This window comes from Salvelinus fontinalis, chromosome 34 (assembly GCF_029448725.1).
Source record: "Salvelinus fontinalis isolate EN_2023a chromosome 34, ASM2944872v1, whole genome shotgun sequence".
In the NCBI taxonomy this organism is placed as follows: domain Eukaryota; kingdom Metazoa; phylum Chordata; class Actinopteri; order Salmoniformes; family Salmonidae; genus Salvelinus; species Salvelinus fontinalis.
Window position 1 is genome coordinate 16728498 of NC_074698.1, and position 27436 is coordinate 16755933.

The 27436-nt window shown below is 44.4% G+C and overlaps 4 protein-coding genes across 4 annotated transcripts; 3 read left to right on the top strand and 1 right to left on the bottom strand.

The window, feature by feature from the left end:
* The first annotated feature begins 1340 nt into the window (after positions 1–1340).
* On the top strand, positions 1341–8421 carry gcat (glycine C-acetyltransferase). Its single transcript, XM_055897813.1, has 9 exons — positions 1341–1641; positions 2355–2485; positions 2592–2693; positions 2826–2972; positions 3347–3501; positions 3635–3717; positions 5181–5352; positions 5925–6046; positions 8037–8421. Exons 1-9 carry the CDS (start codon positions 1422–1424, stop codon positions 8186–8188), a joined length of 1284 nt encoding a protein of 427 aa, XP_055753788.1. The 5' UTR covers positions 1341–1421; the 3' UTR covers positions 8189–8421.
* Positions 8422–8763: 342 nt separating this feature from the next.
* Positions 8764–17280, top strand: LOC129833309 (DNA replication licensing factor mcm5-like). The gene is made up of 14 exons (XM_055897814.1): positions 8764–9080; positions 9386–9512; positions 9717–9845; positions 9986–10158; positions 10291–10446; positions 10583–10752; positions 10850–11021; positions 11124–11235; positions 15201–15344; positions 15434–15676; positions 15796–15908; positions 16067–16195; positions 16292–16562; positions 16753–17280. The coding sequence occupies exons 1-14, from the start codon at positions 8911–8913 to the stop codon at positions 16852–16854; spliced, it is 2211 nt and encodes a 736-aa protein (XP_055753789.1). The 5' UTR covers positions 8764–8910; the 3' UTR covers positions 16855–17280.
* Positions 17278–20063, bottom strand: LOC129833310 (heme oxygenase-like). Its single transcript, XM_055897815.1, has 7 exons — positions 19948–20063; positions 19790–19841; positions 19479–19590; positions 19089–19304; positions 18722–18994; positions 17694–17742; positions 17278–17612 (listed from the first exon to the last, which is right to left on the bottom strand). Exons 2-7 carry the CDS (start codon positions 19837–19839, stop codon positions 17497–17499), a joined length of 816 nt encoding a protein of 271 aa, XP_055753790.1. The 5' UTR covers positions 19840–19841; positions 19948–20063; the 3' UTR covers positions 17278–17496.
* Positions 20064–21493: 1430 nt separating this feature from the next.
* LOC129833311 (FAD-dependent oxidoreductase domain-containing protein 2-like) lies at positions 21494–27188 on the top strand. Its single transcript, XM_055897816.1, has 10 exons — positions 21494–21659; positions 22073–22290; positions 22492–22803; positions 22924–23175; positions 23350–23685; positions 23864–24030; positions 24223–24388; positions 24745–24971; positions 25186–25356; positions 25633–27188. The coding sequence occupies exons 2-10, from the start codon at positions 22076–22078 to the stop codon at positions 25863–25865; spliced, it is 2079 nt and encodes a 692-aa protein (XP_055753791.1). The 5' UTR covers positions 21494–21659; positions 22073–22075; the 3' UTR covers positions 25866–27188.
* Positions 27189–27436: the final 248 nt, after the last annotated feature.

The following is a 27436-nucleotide window of genomic DNA, read 5'->3' on the forward strand; positions in this document are numbered from 1 at the left end:
AGGGTGCAACCATGGGAGGGCATAGGTCCACCCACTTGGGAGCCAGGCCCAGCCAATCCCACAGGTGAAGACACCGGTTGTTTCGGTCCTGGGCTGGCGCAGGTTACACGTTGTCTGCAGTTGTGAGGCCCGTTCGACGTACTGCCAAATTCTCTTCAATTATGTCGGAAGTGTCTTATGGTAGAGAAATTAACATTCAATTATCTGGCAACAGCTCTGGTGGACATTCCTGCAGTCAGCATGCTGATTGCATGTTCCCTTAACTGACCTCTGTGGCCTTGTGTTGTGACAAAACTGCACATTTTTGTGTCCTTTTGTCCCCAGCAAAGGAGAAATGCTCAATAATAGGGAGGTGAACCAATTTGTGCTCAAAATATGAGAGAATTTCTGGGATCTTTTATTTCAGTTCAACACGTTACGTGTTGTTTATATTTTTGTTCAGTATAAATCAAGATTGGTGTCTTGGCCTTTTTCAGAATAAGCTGTTTACCTCCATCTCTGTATCCTGTGTACAAGTAGAAGGACTTATATTTATTTAACCTTTATTTAACTAGGCAAGTCAGTTTAAGAACAAATTCTTATTTACAAAGACTGCCTACCCCGGCCAAACCTGGACGACACTGGGCCAATTGTGCGCTGCCCTATGGGACTCCCAATCACGGACTTAGAGACTGCTTTGTTTATTTGGTTGCTAATCTTTTTTATCAGTGGTTTGGTTTTCTATAGGTAATTGAAAATTAAAATGTTTTATTTGAAGTAGGCTACTTTCTGTTACTTGCAAATTAAATGTGCGAACCCCGCTTACCGGACAACTGGCCATATGAAACGAACTCGCCCAGAGTGTGGTTATACCACGGCGTTTCTAAACCCAGAAGTGCAACATCGCGAGACTTCCAGCCCGGGATTTGAGATGTAAAACATTATTCCTTAGTTGTACATTTTCTCGAAATCTAAAGGCACAACCTAGATTCGAGCCAATGTCTTAAGTAGTTTAACATGTTATTACTCCAACCTCGTGAAAGTGACAAACTGAAACGTTTTTATTTTCGTCAAAAACTATTTTACATCGAAGGAGTGCCTTTGAGTTGACTGCCTGCACATGCGTAGTTAGGCGCCAGACGACCACTAAGACCCGATGACGTGATTCTACGCATGAGTTTAGCCAGCCAACGTCACCTACAAGTGTGATCGGATAAACTGTCTTCATACTGTACTGTCTTTGGCTATATGTTTCGAGACTTGGTTAGATTCAGAAAGCACCTCTATACTCCCATCGCTTCTGATTGGTGCTCCATGATACGCCCACGTGCGTTACATATCACTCTGACGTCACTTACAGTATTTTTGGCCACGCCTTACGTTGTTATCCTGTCTAGTCACAACCTATTAACTGCTTGGAAAGATTTTGACAGAAATTCACCATGCCTCTTCGAACAGCTGTCCGTTATCTTAGTGCCCCAATAAGATATATTTTTAGACCCTCAACTACCACCTCAAACCGCTGCTATGCAGCTATCGCCGAGGCTAGATCGGTGCTGGAGCATGAACTTGAAACGATCCGAACTGGTGGAACGTGGAAAGGAGAAAGAATAATCACGTCCAAGCAGGGTCCTCATATCAACGTGGACGGCAGTCGTGGCGGTGAGTAGCCTGACGTTATAGTTAGGGGTCAGCTCACCAACTTTCAATTATATTGATTTGCCTACCTATGTATTGCTGTCCTCAAGTGACATGAAAAACATGGCAAAAGTTGGCACCGTGGAATTTAAGTCTATCCTACCCACGTTGTCTAACGAGGTCGAACTTGTTGCATACAGACAGCTAAGAGTTGTAGCAAGCTAAGTTCGCTAGCAAGTTTACCTACTAGTTTAGTCTTGTTCGCCCCATCCGAACTTCGCGGAAATTCATCTCAGCCTGGTGGTGTTGGGGTAGCTAGCTACATGACCGAGACTTGCCCTACTTGGCAACTGGAAGTTATACGTGTGCTTAGTGTTATCGTGATTTGTGGTGGCTGCTGGTGTTGTTAAACCCATATTTCTGCCACCAACGTAACTACTAAATTGTTACTGTTCACTTTTGTGTACCAGAGAAAGACTGACCCCTAGTGCTGATTTATGAATGGCTTATGTCCTCTCGTGTACAGCTGGCACTCTTCTGTATTTGCCAGTAAGTACACAATGGTAGAAATCCATCACTCATACTCCCTCCAGCAGTCATGCAAGGTCACTGTGGTAATTGTTACTGGTAAATCAAGATTTCTCTGGCGGTTGGGTCAGTATTGTTATGATGTGCATGTCCTCTGAAGAACCTGACTTATATATGCTTACCTATTGTTTCTCTCTCCCCCTATATAGACATATTGAATTTCTGCGCAAACAACTATCTGGGCCTCTCCAGCCATCCCCAGGTAGTGGAGGCAGGGATTGAGGCCTTGAAGAAGTATGGTGCTGGGCTGAGCTCAGTGAGATTCATCTGTGGCACACAGGTAACCTAAAGACTGCTTGCTCAAGTGTTTCTGGTGGTTCTGTGTGAGTTCACATTACTCTGTGATGGTGTCTCCTCTCATTCTCGTATTACCATATGATCGCCAGGACATTCACAAAGATCTGGAGCAGAAGCTGGCTCAGTTCCATGAGCGTGAGGACTGCATCCTATATGCCAGCTGTTTTGACGCCAACGCAGGGCTATTTGAGGTTTGTGATTCTTGAATACATTAACATGTGATTAACTGTTTAATACATTCTGTTGCATGGTCTGTCTTTACAGTTTCTGTGCCACTGTATTAAACAGTCCTAAAGTAGTAATGCACTCTTTTTCTACGTCAGGTTCTGTTGGGCCCTGACGATGCAGTTCTTTCTGATGAGCTGAATCATGCCTCTATTATTGATGGGATCAGATTGTGTCGGGCCAAGAGGTTCAGATACAAACACATGGACCTGAATGACTTGGAGACCCAGCTGAAAGAGTCCCAGGTAAAGAGGGTGCTATACACACATTGAAATAAGAATCTCCTTGAGGTGATTATGTGGGATAATGACAGCGGGGTAAGGAGTAAGACAGGCATCATCTGCTGTCCATCTTCCAGCTGGAGGATTTCTAAACCCTGTCTTCCCCATCCTAATACCTGCACTACTTTCAGCCATTACACATATTTCTTAGAATATGATTGCACAGTATATTTTTTTTTAATTAAGGGCTCCACCTTTCATGAAGCTTATTATGATGAATCCTCTTGAAATCCATGAAGCTTGAAACCATAGTGATGGGTAAATTAAGGTTGCTGAATTGATTTTAGTGTTAGTGGGCTGTGTTTGCTTCACTGGTCATCATGGCTCCCTGTCCTCAGTCATCTCGTCTACGCCTCGTTGTCACGGATGGTGTGTTCTCCATGGATGGTGACATGGCTCCATTGAAGGGGATCTGTGACCTGGCAGAGCAGTATGGAGCCATGGTCTTCATTGACGAATGCCATGCTACAGGCTTCATGGGCCCACGAGGCAGGTGAGTGACGGTACGGGTGGAGAGAAAAAAGGACAGATGGAGAAATTATGCTAGAACTTTAATGATGTAGTTATGCCTAGGAAAACTAAAAAGGATTATGCCGACCAATAGTGTTATTACATTTTGTTTGCAGAGGCACAGATGAGCTCCTGGGAGTGATGGACAGGGTTCACATTGTCAACTCTACTTTGGGAAAAGCACTGGGAGGTGCAGCTGGTAGGTTTCCCTCTGGTTTGACTCATATATGGAGTTGCATAACGGTACTGTATGTTCTCAATTGTTATGAAATGTCACTATTGACAATGTAGGCTGTGTAATTGAACTCCATAAATGGATGACAAAACTAACTTGAAAATGTACATTGATACAGGGCATTTGGAAAGTATTCAGACCCCTTGACCTTTTCCACATTTTGTTGTGTTACAGCCTTATTCTAAAATGTTTTTAAAAAAACTGTAGTAAATTAATTTGATTGGACATGATTTGGATTTTGGTCTATATAAGGTCCCACAGTTGACATTGAATGTCAGAGCAAAAACGAAGCCATGCGGTCGAAGGAATTGTCCGTAGAGCTCGAGACAGGATTGTGTCGAGGCACAGATCTGGGGAAGACTACCAAAAAAATGTCTGCAGCAATTAAGGTCACCATGGGCCCATGAGGCAGGTGGCCTCCTCAGTGGCCTCAATCATTCTTAAATAGAAAATGTTTAGAACCACCAAGACTCTTCCTAGAGCTGGTCTCCTGGCCAAACGGAACGATCAGGGGAGAAGAGCCTTGAGTCAGGGAGGTGACCAAGAACCTGATGGTCACTCTGACAGAGCTCCAGAGTTCCTTTCCTCTGTGGAGATGGGAAAACTTTCCAGAAGGACAACCATCTCTGCAGCACTCCACCAATCAGGTCTTTTCCAGACGGAAGCCACTCCTCAATAAAAGGGGCATGACAGCCCGCTTGGAGTTTGCCAAAAGGCACCTAAAGACTCTCAGACCATGAGAAACAAGATTCTCTGGTCTGATGACACCAAGATTGAACTCTTTGGCCTGAATGCCAAGTGTCACATCTGGAGGAAACCTGGCACCATCCCTACGGTGAAGCATGGTGGTGGCAGCATCATGCTGTGGGGATGTTTTTCAGCGGCAGAGACTTGTCAGGATTGAGGGAAAGGTGAACGGAGCAAAGTACCGTGAGATCCTTGATGAAAACCTGCTCCAGAGCGCTCAGGACCTCCGACTGGACAACGACCCTAAGCACACAGCCAAGACAACGCAAGAGTGGCTTTGGGACAAGTCTCTAAATGTCCTTGAGTGGCCCAGCCAGAGCCCGGACTTGAACCCGATCGAACATCTCGGGAGAGACCTGAAAATAGCTGTGCAGCGACCCTCCCCTTCCAACCTGACAGAGCTTGAGAGCATCTGTAGAGAAGAATGGGAGAAGCTCCCCAAATACAGGTGTGCCAAGCTTGTAGCGTCATACCCAAGAAGATTCAATGCTGTAATCACTGCCAAATATGCTTCAACATAGTACTGAGTGAAGGGTCTGAATACTTATGTAAATGTGATATTTCAGATTTTTTTGGGCGGGGCTGTAACATAACATAATGTGGAAAAAGTCAAGGGGTCTGAATACTTTCCAAATGCACTGTATAAGGTGGATATGGGTTTTCTATCTGTTTTCTCTCAGGTGGGTACACAGTGGGTCCTAAACCTCTGATTGACCTGCTGAGGCAGCGCTCTCGTCCGTACCTCTTCTCCAACTCCCTACCCCCTCCTGTCGTGGGCTGTGCTACCCGGGCTGTCGAGCTGCTCCTCGCTTCCAATGAGATTGCCCAGAGTGTCGGGGACAAAACCACGAGGTGGGAACCGGGGAAGGGACTGGGGCCTCTGTTTTGGTGAATGTGGTAGACACCATCTAAGCTTATGGAACGGTTAACATAGGAGCACGGACAAAAACAGATAAGCCTTTTTGTGTTGGCCTTTGTGAAAAATACGTATGAGCTAAATCATGAATGGGACATGTTTGAAAAGAGCAATTGAATGACCTTGAGATTGACTAGTCTCTTGTGCTGAAAAAGTCACAAGATCTGTATTTATTCTGCATTCAACACTTTTGCTTATTTCATCTCTTATCTGTACTGTGTCCTTCACAGGAGGTTGGTGGCACATTTTAATTGGGGAGGATGGGCTCGTGGTAATGGCTGGAGTGGAATAGTATCAACCATTCCATTTGCTCCGTTCCAGACATTATTATGAGCTGTCCTCTGCTCAGCAGCCTCCACTGGTGTCCTTCCACACATGTTTACAGTTTCAAGAGCACTACATGTTTCCCAGAGAACCCAGTTAGCAACAATGACAGTTGAAGGCATTGATACTGTATAAGGAACGAGTGCCATTTCTGTAATGTCATTATTCTCTCACTCTCTCGTAGGTTCAGAAACAAAATGACCGGTGCTGGGTTCACCATCTCAGGCTCTGACCACCCTATCTGTCCTGTGATGCTGGGAGATGCTAGACTAGCCTCTCTGATGGCTGATGACATGCTGAAACTAGGTGAGGCAACAGTTTAGGCTGAATATGAATTGAGCACAAGCACATTTCAAGCATTATCAAACATTACAACAGTCTGTATATTGGTTTGAAATACTCTATGGATTTTTTTTGTCCACTAATTTTATAGAACTGAACTACACTGCTCAAAAAAATAAAGGGAACACTTAAACAACACAATGTAACTCCAAGTCAATCACTAGTCTGTGAAATCAAACTGTCCACTTAGGAAGCAACACTGATTGACAATACATTTCACATGCTGTTGTGCAAATGGAATAGACAACAGGTGGAAATTATAGGCAATTAGCAAGACACCCCCAATAAAGGAGTGGTTCTGCAGGTGGTGACCACAGACCACTTCTCAGTTCCTATGCTTCCTGGCTGATGTTTTGGTCACTTTTGAATGCTGGCGGTGCTTTCACTCTAGTGGTAGCATGAGACGGAGTCTACAACCCACACAAGTGACTCAGGTAGTGCAGCTCATCCAGGATGGCACATCAATGCGAGCTGTGGCAAGAAGGTTTGCTGTGTCTGTCAGCGTAGTGTCCAGAGCATGGAGGCGCTACCAGGAGACAGGCCAGTACATCAGGAGACGTGGAGGAGGCCGTAGGAGGGCAACAACCCAGCAGCAGGACCGCTACCTCCGCCTTTGTGCAAGGAGGAGCAGGTGGAGCACTGCAAGAGCCTTGCAAAATGACATCCAGCAGGCCACAAATGTGCATGTGTCTGCTCAAACGGTGTGTCTGCTCCACAGGTGGGGGGTTGTGCTTACAGCCCAACACCGTGCAGGACGTTTGGTATTTGCCAGAGAACACCAAGATTGGCAAATTCGCCACTGGCGCCCTGTGCTCTTCACAGATGAAAGCAGGTTCACACTGAGCACATGTGACAGACGTGACAGAGTCTGGAGACGCCGTGGAGAACGTTCTGCTGCCTGCAACATCCTCCAGCATGACCGGTTTGGCGGTGGGTCAGTCATGGTGTGGGGTGGCATTTCTTTGGGGGGCCGCACAGCCCTCCATGTGCTCGCCAGAGGTAGCCTGACTGCCATTAGGTACCGAGATGAGATCCTCAGACCCCTTGTGAGACCATATGCTGGTGCGTTTGGCCCTGGGTTCCTCCTAATGCAAGACAATGCTAGACCTCATGTGGCTGGAGTGTGTCAGCAGTTCCTGCAAGAGGAAGGCATTGATGCTATGGACTGGCCCGCCCGTTCCCCAGACCTGAATCCAATTGAGCACATCTGGGACATCATGTCTCGCTCCATCCACCAACGCCACGTTGCACCACAGACTGTCCAGGAGTTGGCGGATGCTTTAGTCCAGGTCTGGGAGGAGATCCCTCAGGAGACCATCCGCCACCTCATCAGGAGCATGCCCAGGCGTTGTAGGGAGGTCATACAGGCACGTGGAGGCCACACACACTACTGAGCCTCATTTTGACTTGTTTTAAGGACATTACATCAAAGTTGGATCAGTCTGTAGTGTGGTTTTCCACTTTAATTTTGAGTGTGACTCCAAATCCAGACCTCCATGGGTTGATAAATTTGATTTACATTGATCATTTGTGTGTAATTTTGTTGTCAGCACATTCAACTATGTAAAGAAAAAAGTATTTAATAATAATATTTCATTCATTCAGATCTAGGATGTGTTATTTTAGTGTTCCCTTTATTTTTTTGAGCAGTGTATTTTTGAAAAGCTTGATCAAAAAGATTTCTGTGGAATTACAAATGAATGGACACACATCAACCTGTAGAGGGAGACAGAGATATACTCATTGATTTTTTTGTATTCAACAATTTTGTCTCACAAAATGGGAGCTGACAACAATCAATGACCTAATATTTTATTAGCTGCAAACTGCACTGCTTGAATACCCTGGGCTGGAAAAAAATATTCATTTGAATCAGTCTGGCCTTTCTTGAAGAACCGTAGTCTTCAGTGTTATGTCTATCTACTACAAGTACCCATTATTCTGTCTCCCACAGGAGTGTATGTGATTGGGTTCTCCTACCCAGTGGTACCAAAGGGCAAAGCCAGAATCCGGGTCCAGATCTCAGCGGCCCACACTGACCAGGACATTGACCGCGCTGTAGATGCTTTCATACAGACAGGCAGGAAGCATGGAGTTGTGTCTTAAATAGAAGGACTTGTGGATCATTTTGCTGCCAATAAGCAAGTTAAAAAGACAAGCAGCTTGCAGAGTTTGGACTGTGGTTACAGGTTACACAGGAGGCCTATGAATGACAGTGTGACAAAGATAATTTATTACATACAGGGTCATGTATTACAGATGAAGCTCAATTGTGGTCAATGCTATTTGTGTTGCTTTTGTGTTGCAGTTGAATTAATAAAATACTTTTGTTAACAAAACGTTGGTATTTTCCTATGGAGCTAGCTAGATATGGTTGTAATACTGGGTAAGCTAGAAGATATATTAAAGTTTTTATTTAGAGCAATAGACGTGTGCTTGCATCAACAGTAACTTTGTAAACACAACGAACAGGGTTGTTGTTCCAGTTTGTTGTAACGCCACCACAATGTAATGTACCTGGCTTAGTCATATTTCTTTTTGATATTTAAAAAGAAATCCTTGTTCTTTTCCCGCCACAAACTCTTGCAAGTCCCACCTTTCTACAATCAGGACACGCCTCCTGCAATGTATTCAGCCAATCATTATCACTCGTCGATCATATCTACCAATGGCAAAGCGTCACTGTTCGACTTCGCGGGAAAGTGACGATATTTATTTGCCGCGAAAGAGTCAGCGTGGAATTCATTGTCCACAGAAGATCACCAAAACTGTTGCTTTTAGGATAATAAATATAGTTTTCAGCCCTTTGTAGATATAATCGGTGAATTATGTCTGGTTTCGACGACCCTGGAGTTTATTACAGTGACAGCTTCGGCGGTGGAGAGGGACCCGGGGATGAAGGTGGAGTGAAACGGAGCCAGATCAAGAAACGATTCCGTGAATTTCTTCGGCAGTTCAGAGTTGGCACCGATCGCACCGGTTTCACCTATAAATACAGGTAAGATCGAGATCGTATTAAGTGCCACGAAGTCATTGTCGATGGCCACCGCCTGTTGGTGTGATGTTCCACAGATGCCCAACGTTAAGTTAGCTAGCCAGTTAGCCAGTTACTGTAACGTTAGCTAACTAACTAACACTGATCACCACAATGGTCTTGAAGGAATAAAGTTTGACTCTTCAACGTCCTGTGATTGAGTTTGTATTTCGTTTTTGTTTGCCCTATGATTATATTCGCATTCTGTTTTATTAAGCTATTTATATCTTATTGTTCATGTTGTATTGTTGACATTTTCTGCTGTGTAGAGATGCCCTTAAGAGACACTACACCCTGGGGGAGTACTGGGTGGAGGTGGAGATGGAAGACCTGGCCAGCTTTGACGAGGACCTGTCAGACTGCCTGTACAAGGTGCCCTCTGAGAATCTGCCGCTGGTGAGACGATTGAATAGACTAATAACAGACAAATAATTTGAGGAGTTTTAATTGGAGTAATTGCAGGCTGAATAATTAATGTATTTGATGGATTCCTATATTTTCTGTTGCTGATCTTATCATGCTGATCTTATATTCTATTTGGCAAATAATTATATCTGAACATTATCCCTTTAAACTGAGCCCTGGCATTATGATTGACAGCTGGAGGAGGCTGCCCAGGAGGTGGCTGACGAGGTGACCCGCCCCAGGCCCCTGGGAGAGGAGACAGTGCAGGAAATCCAGGTCATGCTGAAGAGTGATGCCCATCCTGCCTCCATTCGCAACCTCAAGGTAAGAGACTCTGAGGATGCAATGCTGGGCCTTTCACCTTTCAGTTGGTTCATGTAGAAGGTGGCATGAAAGATTCCCTCAATTTTCCATCCATGTAAAATGCCATGACTCTGAACTCTCCATCTCTTTCTCTCTGGTAGTCGGAGCAGGTGTCCAGGCTGGTGAAGATCCCTGGGATCGTCATCTCTGCCACGGCTGTGAGGGCCAAGGCCACCAGGGTGTGTTTGCAGTGTCGTGGCTGTCGTTCCGTCATCAGTAACATCTCAATGCCCCCAGGCCTGCAGGGCTACGCTCTTCCCCGGAAGTGCAACACGTGAGTGCAACCCTCCGAGTTGAGTGTTTGTGTACACTCCAGTGCATGAAAAAATGCAATAAGTCATTGTGTGTGTGAAATCATCTGCTTTATCATTGTGTGTGATTTCATTCTTAAACATATCTCTCTCAGTGAGCAGGCAGGCAGGGTGAGGTGTCCTATAGATCCCTACTTCATCATTCCAGACCGCTGTGTCTGTGTGGACTTCCAGACCCTCCGTCTGCAGGAGTCTCCAGATGCTGTGCCACACGGAGAGATGCCCCGCCACCTGCAGCTCTACTGTGACAGGTAACACACACAGCATCGTCTGTGTGCCTCAATATTCTCAATTAAATACAATTAACACATGCCCGATATACACAGAGTGCAAAGTGAGACCGACAAGTACATACCACATTACAGCTCATGTTCTGCCTCCCGTCAGGTACCTGTGTGACCGTGTGGTCCCTGGGAACAGAGTGACCATCATGGGGATCTACTCCATCAAGAAGGTGGCCCAAGCTAAGGGCAAGGGCAGAGATAAAAGTGCAGGTGTGGGCATCCGCTCCTCCTACCTTCGTGTGGTGGGCATTCAGCAGGACACAGAGGGAGCAGGTAGGCACGATAAGGCTACTAGAGGTTAGATTACTTATCCAACATTATGTCCTATGTGGGATAGTACTATAGATATAATGCTATCTTTGTCTCTCAGGTCGTGGTGCCACAGGGTCAGTCTCCCCTCAGGAAGAGGAGGAGCTGAGAGCGTTGGCCTCCTCCCCCGACGTCTACGGCTCCCTCGCCCGTTCCCTCGCTCCTTCCATCTACGGCAGTGATGACCTGAAAAAGGCCATTGCCTGCCTGCTGTTCGGCGGCTCCAGGAAGAGGTGAGTCATAACCATTGGAAATGGCATGTAGAATTCGACTAGATTTTTGATGTGTGTACATTTCTCTCCAGTGTGTATGTATAATGACATTTCCTGTCTCAGGCTGCCTGACGGGCTGACCCGTAGAGGAGACATCAACTTGCTAATGCTGGGAGACCCCGGTACTGCTAAGTCCCAGCTGCTCAAGTTTGTGGAGAGGTGCTCTCCCATTGGGGTAAGGATGGGCTAGATGAATGAATATAGGTATTTGTGTGTGTATATTCCAAGATTAATTGGAGAGAGAAAAAAAAAATATATATATATATATACACACACACACACACACACACACACACACACACACACAGTGGGGCAAAAAAGTATTTAGTCAGCCACCAATTGTGCAAGTTCTCCCACTTAAAAAGATGAGAGAGGCCTGTAATTTTCACTTCAACTATGACAGACAAAATGAGAAGAAAAAAAATCCAGAAAATCACATTGTAGGATTTTTAATGAATTTATTTGCAAATTATGGTGGAAAATAAGTATTTGGTCACCTACAAACAAGCAAGATTTCTGGCTCTCACAGACCTGTAACTTCTTCTTTAAGAGTCTCCTTTGTCCTCCACTCGTTACCTGTATTAATGGCACCTGTTTGAACTTGTTATCAGTATAAAAGACACCTGTCCACAACCTCAAACAGTCACACTCCAAACTCCACTATGGCCAAGACCAAAGAGCTGTCAAAGGACACCAGAAACAAAATTGTAGACCTGCACCAGGCTGGGAAGACTGAATCTGCAATAGGTAAGCAGCTTGGTTTGAAGAAATCAACTGTGGGAGCAATTATTAGGAAATGGAAGACATACAAGACCACTGATAATCTCCCTTGATCTGGGGCTCCACGCAAGATCTCACCCCGTGGGGTCAAAATGATCACAAGAACGGTGAGCAAAAATCCCAGAACCACACGGGGGGACCTAGTGAATGACCTGCAGAGAGCTGGGACCAAAGTAACAAAGCCTACCATCAGTAACACACTACGCCGCCAGGGACTCAAATGCTGCAGTGCCAGACGTGTCCCCCTGCTTAAGCCAGTACATGTGCAGGCCCATCTGAAGTTTGCTGGAGAGCATTTGGATGATCCAGAAGAAGATTGGGAGAATGTCAGATGAAACCAAAATATAACTTTTTGGTAAAAACTCAACTCGTCGTGTTTGGAGGACAAAGAATGCTGAGTTGCATCCAAAGAACACCATACCTACTGTGAAGCATGGGGTGGAAACATCATGCTTTGGGGCCCGTTTTTATGCAAAGGGACCAGGACGACTGATCCGTGTAAACCACAGGTGTCAAACTCATTCCACGGGGGGCCGAGTGTCTGCGGGTTTTCGCTCCTCCCTTGTACTTGATTGATGAATTAACATCACTAATTAGTTAGGAACTCCCCACACCTGGTTGTCTAGGGCTTTATTGAAAGGAAAAACCAAAAACCTGCAGACACTGGGCCCTCCGTGGAATGAGTTTGACACCCCTGGTGTAAAGGAAAGAATGAATGGGGCCATATATCGTAAGATTTTGAGTGAAAACCTCCTTCCATCAGCAAGGGCATTTTTTATTTATTTATTTATTTAACCTTTATTTAACCAGGTAGGCAAATTGAGAACACGTTCTCATTTAAAATTGCGACCTGGCCAAGATAAAGCAAAGCAGTTCGACACATACAACAACACATAGTTACACATGGAGTAGAACAAACATACAGTCAATAATACAGTGAAAAATAAGTCTATATACAATGTGAGCAAGTGAGGTGAGAAGGGAGGTGAAGGCAAATAAAATATATTATCCATGGTGGCGAAGTAAATACAATATAGCAAGTAAAAAAAACACTGGAATGGTTGGTTTGCAGTGGAAGAAGGTGCAAAGTAGAGATAGAAATAATGGGGTGCAAAGGAGCAAAATAAATGAATACAGTAGGTAAAGAGGTAGTTGTTTGGGCTAAATTATAGATGGGCTATGTACAGGTGCAGTAATCTATGAGCTGCTCTGACAGCTGGTGCTTAAAGCTAGTGAGGGAGATAAGTGTTTCCAGTTTCAGAGATTTTTGTAGTTCGTTCCAGTCATTGGCAGCAGAGAACTGGAAGGAGAGGCGGCCAAAGGAAGAATTGGTTTTGGGGGTGACCAGTGAGATATACCTGCTGGAGCGCGTGCTACGGTGGGCGTTGCTATGGTGACCAGCGAGCTGAGATAAGGGGGGACTTTACCTAGCAGGGTCTTGTAGATGACCTGGAGCCAGTGGGTTTGGCGACGAGTGTGAAGCGAGGGCCAGCCAACGAGAGCGTACAGGTCGCAGTGGTGGGTAGTATATGGGGCTTTGGTGACAAAACGGATGGCACTGTGATAGACTGCATCCAATTTATTGAGTAGGGTTTTGGAGGCTATTTTGTAAATGACATCACCGAAGTCGAGGATTGGTAGGATGGTCAGTTTTACAAGGGTATGTTTGGCAGCATGTGTGAAGGATGCTTTGTTGCGGAATAGGAAGCCGATTCTAGATTTAACTTTGGATTGGAGATGCTTGATGTGAGTCTGGAAGGAGAGTTTACAGTCTAACCAGACACCTAGGTATTTGTAGTTGTCCACATATTCTAAGTCAGAGCCGTCCAGAGTAGTGATGTTGGACAGGCGGGCAGGTGCAGGCAGCAATCGGTTGAAGAGCATGCATTTAGTTTTACTTGTATTTAAGAGCAATTGGAGGCCACGGAAGGAGAGTTGTATGGCATTGAAGCTCGCCTGGAGGGTTGTTAACAGTGTCAAAAGAAGGGCCAGAAGTATACAGAATAGTGTCGTCTGCGTAGAGGTGGATCAGAGACTCACCAGCAGCAAGAGCGACATCATTGATGTATACAGAGAAGAGAGTCGGTCCAAGAATTGAACCCTGTGGCACCCCCATAGAGACTGCCAGAGGTCCGGACAACAGACCCTCCGATTTGACACACTGAACTCGATCAGAGAAGTAGTTGGTGAACCAGGCGAGGCAATCATTAGAGAAACCAAGGCTATCGAGTCTGCCCGATGAGGATGTGGTGATTGACAGAGTCAAAAGCCTTGGCCAGGTCAATGAATATGGCTGCACAGTACTGTTTCCTATCGATAGCGGTTAAGATATCGTTTATGACCTTGAGCGTGGCTGAGGTGCACCCATGACCAGCTCTGAAACCAGATTGCATAGCGGAGAAGGTATGGTGGGATTCGAGATGGTCGGTAATCTGTTTGTTGACTTGGCTTTCGAAGACCTTAGAAAGGCAGGGTAGGATAGATATAGGTCTGTAGCTGTTTGGGTCAAGAGTGTCCCCCCCTTTGAAGAGGGGGATAACCGCAGCTGCTTTCCAATCTTTGGGAATCTCAGACGACACGAAAGAGAGGTTGAAAAGGCTGGTAATAGGGGTGGCAACAATTTCAGCAGATAGTTTTAGAAAGAAAGGGTCCTTGAAGATGAAACGTGGCTGGGTCTTTCAGCATGACAATGATCCCAAACACACCGCCCGGGCAACGAAGGAGTGGCTTCGTAAGAAGCATTTCAAGGTCCTGGAGTGGCCTAGCCAGTCTGCAGATCTCAACCCCATAGAAAATCTTTGGAGGGAGTTGAAAGTCCGTGTTTCCCAGCAACAGCCCCAAAACATCACTGCTCTAGAGGAGATCTGCATGGAGGAATGGGCCAAAATACCAGCAACAGTGTGTGTGAACCTTGTGAAGACTTACAGAAAACGTTTGACCTCTGTCATTGCCAACAAAGGGTATATAACAAAGTATTGAGAAACTTTTGTTATTGACCAAATACTTATTTTCCACCATAATTTGCAAATAAATTCATTAAATCCTACAATGTGATTTTCTGGATTTTTTTTTCCTTCTCATTTTGTCTGTCATAGTTGAAGTGTAACTATGATGAAAATTACAGGCCTCTCATATTTTTAAGTGGGAGAACTTGCACAATTGGTGGCTGACTAAATACTTTTTTGCCCCACTGTATGTATATATTTCAGAGCAATCATGACACTCCCTCAACATAGATTTAAACCAGAATTACAAAGATGGATTCCAGAAATGTCATTTGCTGACAATTAATCAGCATGCTAGTGACCCCTATCGAAAGCGCTAACCCGTATCTTCCCTCTCTCTCTCTTCCTCTGTCAGGTGTATACCTCAGGTAAAGGCAGCAGTGCTGCTGGTCTGACGGCCTCTGTACTGAGGGACCCCGTCACCCGTGGCTTCATCATGGAGGGAGGAGCCATGGTGCTGGCTGATGGTGGGGTGGTGTGCATAGATGAGTTTGACAAGGTATGGAAACATGGACAGAAGTACATCAATTGCTGAATACTTGACTAGTTTGTTTGCAGACTCTGAACTGTATCTCTCCTTCCTCTCAGATGAGAGAGGATGACCGAGTAGCCATCCATGAAGCCATGGAGCAACAGACCATCTCCATTGCCAAGGCTGGCATCACCACCACCCTGAACTCCCGCTGCTCGGTGCTGGCCGCTGCTAACTCTGTGTTTGGCCGTTGGGACGACACCAAGGGAGAGGACAACATTGACTTTATGCCTACCATCTTGTCCCGTTTTGACATGATCTTTATCATCAAGGACATCCATGACCATCAGAGAGACATGGTGAGGAAACACACTTTAGTCTTCTGTGTGTGGGGGGGGGTGGGGTTTATGCACAGGGATACTGAACACGGCCCAGGCTAGCACAGTGTTAACACTATTGACCTTCTTTTCTCTCTCAGACTCTGGCCCGCCACGTGATGAACGTCCATCTCAGTGCTCATACTCAGACTGAGGGTGTGGAGGGAGAGATCACACTGGCCACACTGAAGAAGTACATTGCCTATGCCAGAACGTGAGTCTTAAACTCCTTTTTTTCAGCAGATTTATTCTGTGTAGGTTAGATTCTGTTTAGATTGAGTTCATGCACTCTACTTGCAGAGAAACAATACTAGACACTAGTATGTACACATGGAGGGATTTGGTTTGTAACGGTCAAATGTGCCCTGACAGGAAATGCGGCCCACGTCTCTCTGCGGCTGCAGCTGAAAAGCTGAAGAACAGATATGTGGTGATGAGGAGTGGAGCGAGGGAACATGAGAGGGAGAGCGACAGGAGAGCCTCCATCCCCATCACTGTCAGGTACCTATATGATACTTCACCTGCCAACATCATTACCAGTCAGGATACTGTCCATCTTCAGTGTCATAATGCTTTGTACTCCGTGGTCCCCTGCAGGCAGCTGGAGGCGGTGGTGCGCATCTCTGAGTCCCTGGCCAAGATGAAGCTGCAGGCCGTGGCTGGAGAGGAGGAGGTGGACGAGGCCTTGCGGCTCTTCCAGGTGTCCACACTGGATGCTGCGCTGTCCGGCAGCCTCTCTGGTGTGGAGGGCTTCACCACTCAGGAGGACCAGGAGATGATTTCCCGTGTTGAGAAGCAGCTGAAGAGACGCTTTGCCATTGGCTCCCAGGTGTCCGAGCACAGCATCGTCCAGGACTTCACCAAGCAGGTCAGTTACACTAGTCTACTTTGAACAGAAGACGGTACCACTTGGTCAATTACATTAAAGTACTTTGGGCATTGGAATATTTGGCATTTGTCTATATGATTCAGTGCTGTCCTCAGTTGGCCTACGTGTTGCCCTGTAGCCTGTTTATCTGTCCACTGACCAGAAGCTCTCTACCCTCTCCCATATACAGAAGTATCCAGAGCAGGCCATCTACAAGGTCCTTCACCTGATGATGAGGAGGGGAGAGCTGCAGCACCGCATGCAGAGGAAGGTGCTCTACAGAGTCAAGTAGTCTCTCAAAAAGATGCATACGCACAAAGATTAAGTCACGATGGGCTTTGTAAATAGTAGAAGGAACAGGTGTCTCCTCAATTCACTCTTCCTCACAAGCCAGTGGACATCTTCATGAAGTCACGTCGATACGTCTTCTCCATCCTAGGCCATGGTCCGCCTACAGAGCCACTGATGTCTACCTTTTCATGTGTTGCTTTGCCAAGTTAAGCCAACAGTTATTTGCTGTTCTATTGCTCTCATAAATATTTTGGTGTCTATTCTTTTTAGTCAAACAAATTATGTTATGGAGGCTATTTGGATTAACTGTGTTGAATTGTTTGGGGCAAGAAAATTGACAAGAGAATGCCTTTAAGATTGTTAATGTTAAATCATTAATTGTGTAAGGTATTTTGTATTGAAAATAAATAGCAAACTTCTTTATTTAGACATTTCTTATGTTGAAATGGTGTGCATAATCTTTAATGAAACATACTATTTACACAGAATTGCAATTAATACAGCATGTCAATTTTCATTTTAAGATTGCCTTATGCATTTAAAAAAGTACAGTCATGACAAAGTGCTGTAAGTGCACACACCCTTAGGTGGTTGTGATTCGGTCAACTACATGTATACATATTTAAGGACTTATTTCAAGGCTTTAGAACACATAGATACCCATCCCGACTGTTGCTAAAGCAACACAAATACCCAATGACAACTGCACGATGGACAAAGAAGGGATGAGAGCTGGCGTCTTGGCCTTTACTTGGTCCCCTGCAAAAGCAAAATAATACCTTTTTACAACACACAAGCTGAAAGATCCCATTTCCAATCAGCATATGAGCTTGTACTTACCATAAGCGTCCTCTGTGACACTCAACATTTTCTGTAGATCAATGAAGACCTGTACGAGAAATAACACAGGATGTCTTCATTGAACAAGACGTACACAATCAGCAATATGCTATGGCAATGGCACCCAGTAACCCGTTTACACTGCATCGTTGACTTGACCTTCCCAGTTTCACTTCCTCTGCACAGTTATGTTTAGCTACTTTTAATGTCACATGCACAAGTACAGTGAAATGCCTTTCTTGTAAGCTCTAAACCCAACAATGCAGTAATAAATAAGAATGTAATACTAAAAATAAAGTAGAACAAATCACGAGAAAAAAAAATAACACGAGAAAGCATACTATATCCAGGATCAGTCAGTTCCAGAACCATATTTAAAATGTGCATGGATACTGGAGTGATATCGGTAGATATGTGTAGGTATATATGATAAACAGAGTAGCAGCAGTGTGTGTAGTCAGTATAAATGTATGTGCATATTATTTGTGTGTGAGCAAATTATGGAGTGAGTGTTTGTGTATGTTAGAGTGTCAGTGAGTGTGCATACAGACTGCAAAAATAAAATATAAGGGTCAACTCAGTCTGTGTAGCCATTTTGTTAGCTATGTAGTTAGCTATTTAGCAGCCTTATGGCTTGGGGTTAGAAGCTGTTCAGGAGCCTGTTGGTGTCAGACTTGATGCACCGGTACCGCTTGCAGTGCAGAAGCAGAGAGAACGGTATATGACTTGGGTGGCTGGAGTCTAACGATTTTCCAGGCCCTCCTTTCACACTGCCTGATATAGAGGTCCTGAATGGCAGGGAACTCGGCCTCAGTGACGTACTTTGTTGTCCACACCAACTTCTGTAGCGCCATGTGATCGAGGGCGGTGCTATTGCCATACCAAGCAGTGATGCAGCCAGTCAAGATGCTCTCAATGGTACAGCTGTATAACTTTTCATAGTGACTTTTCATTACTGTATTAGTTCCCATAACCTATATTCTTACCCAGTTTGCTTTCTCCCTTCCTCCCTCTTCTCTTTCACTCACCTGGATGTTGAGTTCGAAGGCCATGATAGCCTCCTCAAGCACCACCTCCCTCTCATCCTTGGTCAGCTCGATGCTGTTCATTCTGCTCCTGTACAGCTGCTTGAAGCGGTTAGGGCTTGACACTCCGGGGAAAGAGAAAAACGACAGTCCCTCTCCGCTGCTTAACCCAATTGACTTCTGGGTAATCTTCCCCAAAATTTGTCCCCCTGACAGGTCACCTAGGTAACGGGTGTAGGCGTGGGCCACCAGCAATTTAGGATTGCCTTCACCAATCTGGAGAGGGAGACAAATAAATTGTTATTACTAAGCAGGTACACAATTAAGATAGTCTACCTGCCCTGCATGTTGGTATATCTATAGCCTGTACCTTGTGAAGTCTCTGTGTATATCTGTGTGTTGCAGCAGGAATGATGACTCTCTTTCGCCACTCCTGTCCAAAGAAGTGTTCCAGATCTCTCTCTAGTGTCTCCAGTCGGGCCAGTTCCTGGGGGAAGTATATCGGTGCAACACCTGGGTGGGAAGCATTTCTGTCCATCTCCTCTTCCAGTGCTTTGTAGATCTCGTAGAGGGAACACAGAAGAAGCTGCCATGGAAAAGACGGGTTAAAGATTAATACTTAGTACACAGTAAGTGCTCATTTTCCATGACTATGTAGGAAGTGTAAGAAAAGGCATTCTAGGTAGTTCATATTATGAAAACCACTATAAATTATTTTGGCAAGTGGTTTTTAATTCACTCTCAGATTGGCTTTTCTCACCTTGTACTGCGGAAGAGTTATCTGTCCCTTCTGATAGCTCAGCATCAGTTGGGTGTTTTCTGCCCTGACATGGATCTCTTTAGTCGCTGCTTTTATCTGTTCTGACAAATCACTGAGGAGAGATGGAGAACATTAGGAGGACATCCTGATTTACCAGAGTACAGTAAATGTGAGCACAGAGTTTGCAGTTAGTAATTGTGTTCTGTATGTTCAATACCTTTACTTTACCATATATCAGCCCTGACCTGGTCTGAAATACAATAATCTACCGGTAGTTAACAAATCAACCATTCGTTACAAAATTACTGTACCTGCCAGGGTTCTGCATATCATCTTTCCATGCCGAGTTGACTGTCTCCATGTCTGTAATCCAGAATTTTTTATATGGTGGTTATAACATTATTACACAAATGTGACCAACTGTTACAGTTTATTAAAAAACAAGTCAGTGAAAGAGTTGATAATTTACCTGTGGGGTATTTCCTTGATGATGTCTTGTTATACAACTGGTAAACAAAAGCTGCCTCCTTCTCAAACGAGTTTAGAGTTGCTGTGTCCTCTTTGACCTGTGCCCCTGTCTTTATATTTGACTCCCTCGCCTTCTCTCCCAATGTTTGTCAGCTAAATCAAATGGGAAGTGAGAGTGTTGACTCATTTCCCTTATGCTGAAGCTTAACATGACAGGGCAGATTTACCAGTGAGGGGAGAGCATGAGTGAACAGATGGAATGGTAGAAATCATTAAACACAGAGTCACATGAACCACAGGTAGTGAATGTGTTCCTTCTGCTATTGAGGGAGAGTATGTTGACTACAGGTGAGAACAAAGTAATAAACACTGAGAGTTCAAAATATTAGGAACACCTTCCTAATATTGAGTTGCACTCCCTTTTGCCCTCAGAACAGACTCAATTCTACAAGGTGTTGAAAGCGTTCCACAGGGATGCTGGCCCATGTTGATTCCAATGCTTTCCATAGTTGTGTCAAGTTGGCTGGATGTCCTTTGGGTGGAGGACCATTCTTGAAACACACAGGAAACTGTTGAGTGTGAAAAACCCAGCAGTGTTGCAGTTCTTGACACACTCAAACCAGTGCGCATGGCACCTACTACCATACCCCGTTCAAAGGCACTTTGATGGCGTACATAAAAAATCTATGTCTCAATTGTCTCAAGGCTTGAAAATCCTTCTTTAACCTGTCTCCTCCCCTTCATCTACACCGATTGAAGTGGATTTAACAGGTAATATCAATAAGCGATCATAGCTTTCACCTGGAATGTCATGTTTCTAATGTTTTGTGCTCTCAGTGTATGTACCTTTTAATTTTCTGAAGATAAATCAGAATAACAAGAGTGATTCAATATGCTGACTAAACTACAGGCAGGACTCACTGGTTAAATTAATCCAATTTAATCCTATTCTCTCTCCCATTGTGTTCATTGAACTTTGTGTTGGTACAAAGTTTCAGCCACAAATGACTAACTGCAGGTCAAAATTAATTTCAGGGGATTACATTGTAAACTCTTGTCCTCAACATTCAATTAGTATGATTTACCTTACATTTGTCTATTATACATCTATTGATCTATTACCAATCTATAGATAACCTGATTCAACAGGTTTCAATAAAATAGAGAAGGGGGATACCATGACTCAACAGAAGTGCATGTTGCAGTTGTAGAAGGCAAAAATAAGAGGAATTTCTAAGGCATGAGAATTTTATGAATAGTTCATTGTGTTTATGATATTATAATAATATCCATGCTATGTTTCACTTAATTAACATTTTATAATGATTAGTATGTATTTCACCAAAACATTATCAAACTACTACAATTATCTCAAAAATTGCAACATTACAAAGTTTATAACACTGTAATAAAGAAAGTAATAAAGAAGGTCAAATGTGTTACTTTGGCTACATGACACTTTTGTATTAAAAGTGTGGAACATTTCTTGTCCATTACTTTAAGTTTTATCACGCCCTCTATTTTACACACAAGCTCTTATTGTCCAGAATAGAGCAGCGTTTATTGGTCAGAATACTGAGGTATGCTGTAGTGTCGTATCAAGGGATGGGGCTCCGTTATGAAATTCAGACTATAGGTTGTTGGAGAGTTTTATTTACAGACCAAATGCAAAATGATATGGGATTAGATGAGAGGGAACCACTGCAGTGAAAGGTAAAACATCCTACTTTAATAGATATGTTGTGTGTTTTGTTCTCGTGGAGCGCTTCTCAACCAGCGGTCTAGTGCAGCTGCATCCCCTCATGTCGAGTTATGATGTCGGGACAGAGTTTCAAGGCAAGCACGGGGATACACCCCATGAAGGCCCGCTATTGTCGTAGTTTCTCTGTTCTTCCACTCACCTGAACAATGCTATCTGATATGTAATTTCAATTGACCTTCTTATGTTGGTAAAGATGCGTAACTTTGGCAATAATATGGTTGCTGCTTGTCAGTGGATATTTTCAGATTGCAGCTTTCAAAACTTAAATTTGCCGTTGATTATTGTCACCAGGGTATTGCAATGACCTTCACTAAACCCACTCTCTCACCATTAAATGCCTTCATTGCCTTTTACTCGTTCATAGGTCATGGATTCCCCTATCCTTCTTCTCCTAGCCCCCTTTGTCGCCCTGGTCCAATGTTTTCCTGATGACTACCACAGTCACAACAGCACCCGTCACCATGACTACTGTGTGCTTGGAGCCGGGCCCGCGGGCCTTCAGATGGGTCACTTTCTCTCCAAGAGTCAGAGAGATTACATCATTTTGGAGAGGAACTCGGGGCCAGGGAGCTTCTTCAATATGTGAGTGCCTCTGTAGTAATGGGGGTCGACTATATCGGTATTGCACCTGCTGAATCAATTTTCCAACTCAGCAAAGTATTTGTGACAGTGCAACAATGATGCAACTTTCTCTATTGCCCTGCTCATAGAAATATGTTCTGACCTACACCATGTACATGAACATGTGTTGTATCTCATGGATGTTTTTTTCTCCCTTTAAAGATACCCTCGACACAGGAAACTCATCAGTATCAACAAGATCTACACAGGGAGGCGGAACCGCGAGTTCAACCTTCGTCACGATTGGAACTCCCTCCTGAGTGACAGGCCCGACCTGCTGCTTCAGCGAGTCAGCAGGGAGCTCTACCCAGACGCAGACTCATTCCCCCGCTACCTCTCCATGTATGTGAAGGAGCTGGGGCTGAAGGTCCAGTATGGGGTGGACATCGGGAAGATCAGGGCCTCAGAGTCTGAATCACCTAGAGGCAGGGGATACATACTGACTGACCAGCGTGGACTGGACTATACATGCAGGTACTGTGTTATATCTATACACATATCTAATGTAAAAGGTTGGAAATATGGAACAATTCTCCACTATGCATACCATTAAAGAGATGATTCTCTCTCTCTCTCTTTCTCTCTTACCCACAGAGTCCTCCTGGTGTCCACAGGACTGTGGGATCCTCAGAAGGTCCAGTTTGAGGGCTCAGACCTGGTGGAGGGCTATGAGTCCATCCCTGTGGACCCAGAGGAGTATAAGGACCAGGCTGTGCTGATCCTGGGTAAGGGGAACTCAGCATTTGAAACAGCTCAGAGCATCCTGGGTCGGGCCAGCCGGATCCATCTCTACAGCCCAAGCCCGGTCCGTCTAGCCTGGCAGACACACTACGTCGGAGACCTCAGGTACTGAGAGGCATCATCAGGTTTTGACTCCCATATTGTCCTCTCCTACCAATTGTTCTTTCTTTTGTTTCATTGATTTAGTACTCCTGCAGCAGTGTTTTAGATCGGAGTATGTTGCTATCCCCTTAGCATAATCTGTTCATATCAAAGTGACCTATTTTCTCTCTTCCACAGAGCTGTGAACAATGAGCTGCTAGACACGTACCAGCTAAAGTCCCTTGATGGGCTGGTGGAGGGAGGCCTTGAGGACATTGCTATCGTCAGAAATGGAGATGATGAAAAGAAGCGCTCAGGCAGAAAGAAGAAGTGCAGATCCAGTGGGAAGGAAAAGAGTGGCAAGTTGTTCCTTACTCTATCTGAGTTACTGGACAGTTCGGATGGGAAGAACAGTTCAAAGGTCACAGCGACAAACCTGCCTGTGTACCACAATGACAACTTCTCTCTCCGCCAGCCATATGATCGTGTGATCCGCTGCCTGGGGTTCCGGTTCAACTTCAGCATCTTTGATGGGTATGTAAATGATAATTTTACAGTGGCATGTCTTTACATAATGCGAAAAGAGTTCTGTTAAAGTTATTGTTTTCTGTGGAAGTGGTGGATCTTCTGTTTTATCATTTTCATTGGCAAAGCCATGCTGTTTCAGTCAGATAATGTCAGTCTGTTCTAATGATACCGTTAATCTCTCCAGCTCGGCCCGCCCACCAAGCAGTGAGGGTGCCAGGGGGCGGTTGCCAGGGGTGACAGCCTGGTACGAGGGGCGGGGAACCCCAGACCTTTTTGTTCTGGGGACGGCTGCCCACTCAAGAGACTATCGCTCTTCTGCAGGGGGGTTCATCCATGGCTTCCGATACACAGGTAACCATTCAAACTGCTGGTATTACAACGTAGACAAGAGTAAATCTGACTTCTGTACAGTTAGTAACTGCCTGTAAAGGGGGGGGGGACTTTGAAGTTACAAATTTGTCTATAAAATAATGTTTTTATAGACAAAATGTGTTTGTTTTTTGACTATTTATTGTTTTAACTTTGTTATGTGTTCCACCCTAGTGCGTGCTGTACATAGAGTCCTTGAGGTGCGTTACCATAGCAACTCCTGGCCAGCAATCAAACTGTCAATCAGTCAGCTGCAGTCCTGGCTATTGAGGAGGGTCAATGAGGCCTCCGGACCATACCAAATGTTTGGGGTACTTGGAGACATCATTTTACTAAGAGGGTAAGTAGTGCTGAAACACTGCACATTTTTCTTCATGATAATTGTCCCTCATGGTAATTTACCTTTCTCTACCAATGAATCTCACATTGATTGATTGCCTATAGATATCCCGATGTATGTTCACTAAGGCTGTGTTTACACAGGCAGCCAAATTCAGATATTTTTTTTCACCAATATGTATTTTGACCAATCTGAGCAGCTCTGAAAACGATCTGACGTGAAAAGATCTGATGTGATTGGTAAAAATACCAATTAGTGTAAAAAAGGTCAGAATTGGGATGCCTGTGTAAACGCAGCCTAAATTAATCAATTTCTGAACCAGTTTAACTTTGAATAATCTTCTCCTTTCCTTTCAGCTCTCACTGTGAGTACCTGGAGGAGCTTCCCCTCCAGGCCCTGCCCCAGTTCTCTTCTCTGTCTGGCCACCAGCTCTCCAAGCATGGGCTGCTGGTTCTGGTTCTACAGTACGGGCTGAACCGCACAGACTCACTGGGCCCTGGCAGGGCAGAGTCAGAGTGGACCCGTGCCTGGAGGTCCAACTTCCTCCACCCTGTTCTATACTACTACGACAAACTTCCCACTGGTGAGTGTGAGAATGTTAGAAACCTTATGAAGAGTACAAAACAGTTTGGCCTTATGATTGTGTTGAAGACTAAGTGAAGTAATGACATTCAAATGAAGAGTATGTCTGTGTATAGTACAAGGCATCTTTGTGGTATGACGTCAGCACTCAAACCTACGTATGTATGTAAAAACAAATACATGTTATTCTTTCATTTGTCTGCCATCCTAAACAGAGAGGGACATGAGACACCGTCCTGTTGGCTGGTCACTTCCACGGCCCAAGGCATTGCATCACATGATCGAGGACTTCTTGACTGAGTGGGATGGGCCCATCTCCCACAGCCAGCCACTGCGGCGCTTCCTGGAACACTGTCTCCACACTGACCTCAGGGCCTTCTATGCAGGTAGAGCAGAACCTCAACTGATCCCTCATTACAACACCTTATTATACTAGGGTAAATATGCCCTTAGGATATGTCCTTTATATTTCCATATACAGTACCTCCTACTCATCTTCTCATATCACACACGATTTGTTTGTTCACTTGTGACATACTTTCATACAGGATCTGTGTTATTTCTGTTTTATTACGGTTCTGCCCACTCAGTTAATGAGCCATTTTATTACTTGATTACTGTTTTACAATGTGTAAAACTGAACTTGTTTCTTTTCCCCACAGATTCATGTTTTCGCTTTTCCCTTACCAATCAAAAGCCACCCCTGTTTTGTCGTCAGGGATACCTGAGGAAGCATGGGGTTGTGAGGAATAGTCAGCTGTGGCAGCATGCCCATGATGCTGGGCTAATGCCTGGAGGACAGGACTCTGCATCCCCAGACACAGACCCATCGTTCCCTGATTACCTTACACGAGCTGGAACTTCAGTGTCCTCTGCAATAAACCTTGACTTCTGATTGTTTACCCAAGGTTCCCAAAACTAAGCCTATGACAGTTTTGATGTCCCAAGACATTCTCTACCTCCCATTATAATGTCCATGAATATATACAGTATATACAGAGTCTACAAAACATTAAGAACACCTTCCTAATATTGAGTTGCACTCCCACTCCCCCTCCCACTCCCTTTTTTGCCCTCAGAACAGCCTCAATTTGTCGGGGCATGGACTCTATAAGGTGTCGAAAGTGTTCCACAGGGATGTTGGCCCAGGTTGACTCCAATGCTTCCCACAGTTGATTCCAAATTGGAGAGTTTTAGTTCCAACTGCCGTGTCTTTGTCAGACGCAGAGTAGGTGAACGGATGATCTCCGCATGTGTGGTTCCCACCATGAAGCATGGAGGAGGAGGTATGATGGTGTGGGGGTGCTTTGCTGGTGACACTGTCAGTGATTTATTTTGAATTCAAGGCACACTTAACCAGCATGGCTACTACAGCATTCTGCAGCGATACGCCATCCCATATGGTTTGCACTTAGTGGGACTATCATTTGTTTTTCAATAGGACAATGACCAAAAACACACCTCCATGCTGTGTAAGGGCTATTTGACCAAGAAGGAGAGTGATGGAGTGCTGCAAAAGATGACCTGACCTCCACAATCAGCCGACCTCAACCCAATTGAGATGGTTTGGGATGAGTTAGACCGCAGAGTGAAGGAAAAGCAGCCAACAAGTGCTCAGAATATGTGGGAACTCCTTCTAAACTGTTGGAAAAGCATTCCAGGTTACTACCTCATGAAGCTGGTTGAGAGAATGCCCAGCGTGTGCAAAGCTGTCATCAAGGCGAAGGGTGGCTACTTTGAAGAATCAAAAATATATTTTTATATTTGTAACACTTTTGGTTACTACATGACTCCATATGTGTTATTTCATTCGTCTTGATGTCTTCACTATTATTGTACAATGTAGAAAATAGTAAAAATAAAGAAAAACCGTTGAATGAGTAGGTGTGTCCAAACTTTGACTGTATATTCCAAATATTTTGGTTGAACAACCATTCTGATTCCTCTTGAGAGTTGATTGCTTATCCCATTTTATTCCTTAAATCATATTTATATATTACACTAAATTGTGGCATGTTTTATATGATGGAACTTTAGATTTGAATGTGTGTACAAACAGTATGGGTGATGTTGGGTTTTAATTACATTGTGATCTATGAATTATGCATTATTTATTTTTTTATACTATTTGTGTAGGCCTACTGCTGTTATTTATCTGCTTACTTTATTTTCTGTTGCAACAGATGTAAGACATTAAAGAGAGAGAACATAATGCTCAGATGTTTCCATGTTTTTGTAGTATTATACAGCGTACACGGTTATGGGCAAATAATATTTCTATGAATTTCTTCACTCTAAATTGTATCTGTTTTCAAGATTTCTTGAGTGTAACAGCATCCATGATTTTATTCACAATATCAAATTTGATGAAAGTTATTCAATGTTCCTTGCTATACCTGGGATCCTTGGGACGACACCCCCATTGAAGTTGAAACGCATAATGGTTAGGGTAAGGGTTAAGGTTAT